General features: G+C 36.7%; 1 protein-coding gene across 1 annotated transcript; it reads left to right on the top strand.

Annotated features, from left to right (window-relative positions):
* Positions 1 to 2311: 2311 nt before the first annotated feature.
* LOC123880378 lies at positions 2312 to 3964 on the top strand. The gene is made up of 3 exons (XM_045928488.1): positions 2312 to 2446; positions 2919 to 3120; positions 3674 to 3964. The coding sequence occupies exons 1-3, from the start codon at positions 2412 to 2414 to the stop codon at positions 3917 to 3919; spliced, it is 483 nt and encodes a 160-aa protein (XP_045784444.1). The 5' UTR covers positions 2312 to 2411; the 3' UTR covers positions 3920 to 3964.
* Positions 3965 to 4844: the final 880 nt, after the last annotated feature.

Consider the following 4844-nt stretch of genomic DNA (forward strand, 5'->3'; position numbering starts at 1 on the left):
GATTTATTAAATGCACTGAGTATCAATTGTCTAGCTTATATAGTTTCAGATTTATTGGCAGTCAAAACTTCTAGTCTGTAATTCTAGGGTACTTCCCGAAGTCCTAAAAGACTGAAATTTGGTATGTAGACTAGGAATTGCATACAAACTACAAAAAAATTAAGAAATTGGAAATTTCACCCCTCTACGCTTCTGTATGGGGGAAGCAAATCTTTAAATTCTACCGCTAGAATGCTGATATTTTCAGGATAAGATGTCCTTGGCAGATTCATTAAACGTACTGAGTATCAATTGTCTAGCTTTTATAGTTTCAGATTTATCGACATTCAAAACCTGTAGTCACAAATTCAAGGGTACTTTCTGAAGTCCTAGAAGACTGATATTTGGCATTGAGTAGGAATTTCAAGAATTATGAACAACAGATAAATTAAGAAATAGGGTCCCCCTTCATCCCCTCGTATATGAGATGCATATCTGTAAAATCTGTTGCTCGAATACTAAAGTTTACAGGATAAGATGTCCGTGGCAGATTTATCAAACGTACCAAGTATCTGTGTTTCCTGAAGTCCTAAAAGACTGAAATTTGGTATATCTGCTTCAAAATTGAGTTGCAAGATTCCACCCGAACAAACATACTTACATACGAGTACATTGCAAGTTGAATAAAAGCTTTAAAAAAAAGAGGTAACGATAGAGAGTGGGCCATGAAAATGATGTACCTACAAGAAATAGATCCAAAAAAAAATTAGGGCACCTGCCAAAAAGAAATGAAATCCCACCAAAAACATTTCATGTAAAAAGTTAGCCAAGACTCACAAGTTCATAATGTTTTCACTGTTAAAAAGTTATGAGATCTCTAGTAGAGCCAAGCCCCTAGCTGAGCTTAGATTTGTGCTGGCCATGGGACCTATCCCAAGTCCAAAGTAATATAACTCTTAAATGTTCTTGACTATATCACATTTATAACAATAAATAACAAATCACTCTACTTACAAGCTCTGATTCTACAAACCCTATATCTTGGTAAAAAAAGTACGGCTTGGCCGTTTAATGTTCGTAAAACTATTACATGACATAACATATTATACGTTAAAAGTTATTAAACGGCCAAGCCGTCATTTTTTTACCAAGATGTAGGGTTTGTAGAATCAGAGCTTGTAAGTATAGAGTGATTTGTTATTTATTGTTATAAATGTGATATAGTCAAGAACATTTAAGAGTTATATTACTTTGGACTTGGGATAGGTCCCATGGCCAGCACAAATCTAAGCTCAGCTAGGGGCTTGGCTCTACTAGAGATCTCATAACTTTTTAACAGTGAAAACATTATGAACTTGTGAGTCTTGGCTAACTTTTTACATGAAATGTTTTTGGTGGGATCTAATTCTTCCGAAACCTTGACCCCCGAATAGGAGATCTGAATAGACACAGCACTGGTACCTTCCAGGGACTACGGGAGGGACCACGGCAATCAAACCGTAAGAAGTACTTATATATTATTATTATGAGCTTAATATGAGGTATTTATTTCGAAATTACAGAGAGACACTCCAATTTTATTTATTAAGTATAGAAGCGCCATCTACATATCTACTACGCCATATGATATTACTAAACCACATATAGATGGCGCTGTTGTCATTATTGTGAAATATAACATATAAAAATCTTAAAATATCTTGTACGATGGTACGGAACCCTTCGTATGCGAGTCCGACTCACACTTGACCGGTTTTTTAAACCAGCAGCGGGGTTTCATGATTTATCCATCTGACCTAGGTCAAGACGGCGGTACGGGCCTCGAGGCGTGGCCTCCTTGCCCGGGTGTGGCGCGGGGAAGAACACTTCCCCGGTAACGTATTCCCCGGTTTTTTAAAATAATATATGTTCTTTAGTTCCAATTACCGCTACGAAATTGCTATTGGCGCTAGTATCACCGCGAATAGTTCATATTGGCAAACAGCAAACGATTAGCAAGCGATCGCGTAGGTAATACGATTATTTTCCATACCGAGCGATCGTTCGCGCGTCTACTGCGCAGTGACTGCGCGATTTTCGCTGATCGCTAAATTTTACGTAATTAGCCCGCGGTAAATTGCTTACCTTCCTTATCATTTTCTGGCTAGTTGAAATGGACCGTGCCATCTACGATACTTTTAAGGAATAGAAACTGACCCTAGAACTTCGATTATACTCAGTCTGTGCCCTAGAAAGTCTTGAGAAGGTCCAAGAGATCAAACATGTGAAAACTATTTAAATAAAATAAGAAAATAACAGGCAGGTGGCAGTTGAATTAAATGACAAAGTCGAGATAAATATTGTTATGATTCTTTGATTGCACGGTCAAAATTTGAAAGTTAAATAAATATTTAAAAGAAACAGAAAAATAGTGGAAAAATAGAAAACTTAAAATGAACAGCAAAGACTTAGCTAAACTTGCAAAAGTGTAAGTTCATAAATTAAACTTACTCTGTTACTGCCCCCCTTTACTCCTGTTACAGCTCTCAATCTCTGAATAGGTACAAGGTAACATGGACCGTTAGGAAATAATAATCTAAACTCAAAGCATGGCATGAATAGGTACCATACTTGTATCAATTATTAATTAATCCATTTATTATTTCTCAATTATTTCATTTTTAATTATTCGTATCAATATTTTCAACATAATGTAATCTTTGAATTTAATATTGAAACGAACTTCTTGCGTTATTGCTCTCAGAATTTAAACAGGCGAACGTCTTCGACAAACCATCCTAGATATCTTACGGTAATTACGGTATGGCGCTTCCAAAATCTATGTTGGAATACCGCGATGTCTTACTTTGAGGCGATCCACTAGTTTATATTGTTAACAACCATAGAAAATTGCATCCGTCTTAAGACATAAGCGACAATAATTTTGAACATCATTTCAGACCTATTGCAAAACCTGGATTTGATACCCTAGGGATGTCAGCGCCTGTCTTAGTCCAAATGAATCCAGACGGCAAATGGGAAAGCTCTAAACCTAGTAACTTAGACGAAGAGCGGCTTAAGGCCATAGTCCAACATTTAGTGAATTCGAATACAGTATCTGCAGCACAAAGTGTTTGCAACCAGTGTGCCTCTGAAAATCAGGTAGCTAGGAATCTACTACCTATGTTCTATAGTTTTAAGGGTAAGTATAATACCCGAAAGGTACCAACGGGACCCTATTCTAAGCTTTCACTGTCCGTCTGTCTGTCAGTGAGCTGTATCTTGTGAACCGTAATAAGTAGAGAGTTGAATTTTTCACAGAATGTGTGAATCTATACCGCTATAAATACCAATAATAGTTACTTTAATATGTGATTTTTTTGTAAATTAATTAAAATTATATTTTGTAAGCAGGTAAGCACTGCCATCTATCGTAGCACCAGAAAACTACCATGCACCTGTGGCAAGCTTGTGGCCCGCACAATCAAGCACTCCCATTTAGTAGTTAGTGTAATAGTTAGCCGCTAGATGTCGCCCCTCGTACCACAGCGTATATATTTTTTTAATTACATTGTACACACAACAACACACAACAATTATTTCTTTTGTTAGTTCCATACGGTACCTACCTAATCCAAAGTTCAATACATATAGATAATAATATTTTTCAAATAAACCTATCTCACCTTTTCTTAAAAGTATTTTTTTAATCCAGACAGGAGGCGAATCAAACTATGTACCAGTCATCATGATGCCAATATACCCTGCAGACCAATGCCCTTTTGATTTGGAATGTGAAGTGCAAAAAATGAAAGAAACCGAAGTAAAGAAACCTCCGAAAAAAATAACCGCCAGAGCAGAAGAAAAAGATTCTAGCAAAGGTGTAACTCAGAAGAAAATAAAGAAACGACAGTTCGTAATGCAACGTCTTACAGATTTTGATTTATTGTCACAGTGGTGAACGTTAGCAAAACTTAATCAAAATAAAATTAATGTTAATAACGCGTCTCTTATAATCTTAATTCAATTGAATAAAGGTACGTGACATGTAGAGTTACGTACGATAAGTAATATAATCTCGTATTATTATTTAGGCAAGTTCCCAGCACAGCACGCTTTTAGACTGAATGCGCGGCTAAGTCTGAAGTTTGGGGAGCAGTTCAGTCAAAGTCAAATCATTCTGTCTGTCTGTCTGTCTGTCTGTCTGTCTGTCTGTCCGTCCTTCCATCCGTCCATCCGTCCTTCCGTCCGTCCGTCCGTGCGTCCATTCGTCCGTCCATTCGTCCGTCCGTCCGTCCGTCTGTCTATCTCCGTCCGTCCGTCCGTCCGTCCGTCTGTATGAAAGGGCTTTACGTATACATTCTAAAACAGATTTTTATTTATTTGTATGATAGTTTTTGATTTATCGTGCAAAATGTTGAAAAAATAGCCGATTACGGAACCCTCAGTGCGCGAGACTGACTCGCACTTGGCTGGTGTTTTTTTTGCAGAAAGTTGTAACAAGAAAAAAAGAAAGAAAACTGAATAGGGAAGCACTTATCTCTATATGAGACTTCTACCAGTGACCCTTGGAAGTTTAGTTGAGGAGCGACTTTTCATAAAGCCTTATTTCTAGAACAAATTTTCCCAAAATGCACTACCTAGAAAAGTGACAATTTTAATTTTGAAAGAAGGGAAGAGCAATAATTAAATGAGCAATAGTATAAACAAGAAAACTTTTTTTAATAGCATCCTAAAAATCCCCGCTACTATATCAATGTTACCCATGTCATTGGCAGTACTTGCAAGTAATTTTTCAATATGGCAATTTAAAATAATCAGTGACATTTTGTTTTTTTTTCATTCATAGACTAATAGTATCTACAATTCTAGTTGTTTATGTCAAT

This window comes from Maniola jurtina, chromosome Z (genome assembly GCF_905333055.1).
Source record: "Maniola jurtina chromosome Z, ilManJurt1.1, whole genome shotgun sequence".
In the NCBI taxonomy this organism is placed as follows: domain Eukaryota; kingdom Metazoa; phylum Arthropoda; class Insecta; order Lepidoptera; family Nymphalidae; genus Maniola; species Maniola jurtina.

Excerpts from the sequence above, each read along its gene's own strand:
- LOC123880378 (XM_045928488.1), top strand. The coding sequence starts at position 2,412 with ATGAACAGCAAAGACTTAGCTAAACTTGCAAAAGT. Across the intron at positions 2,447-2,918 it reads TTAGCTAAACTTGCAAAAGT|ACCTATTGCAAAACCTGGAT; the intron begins GTAAGTTCATAA and ends ACATCATTTCAG. Across the intron at positions 3,121-3,673 it reads AGTGTGCCTCTGAAAATCAG|ACAGGAGGCGAATCAAACTA; the intron begins GTAGCTAGGAAT and ends TTTTTAATCCAG.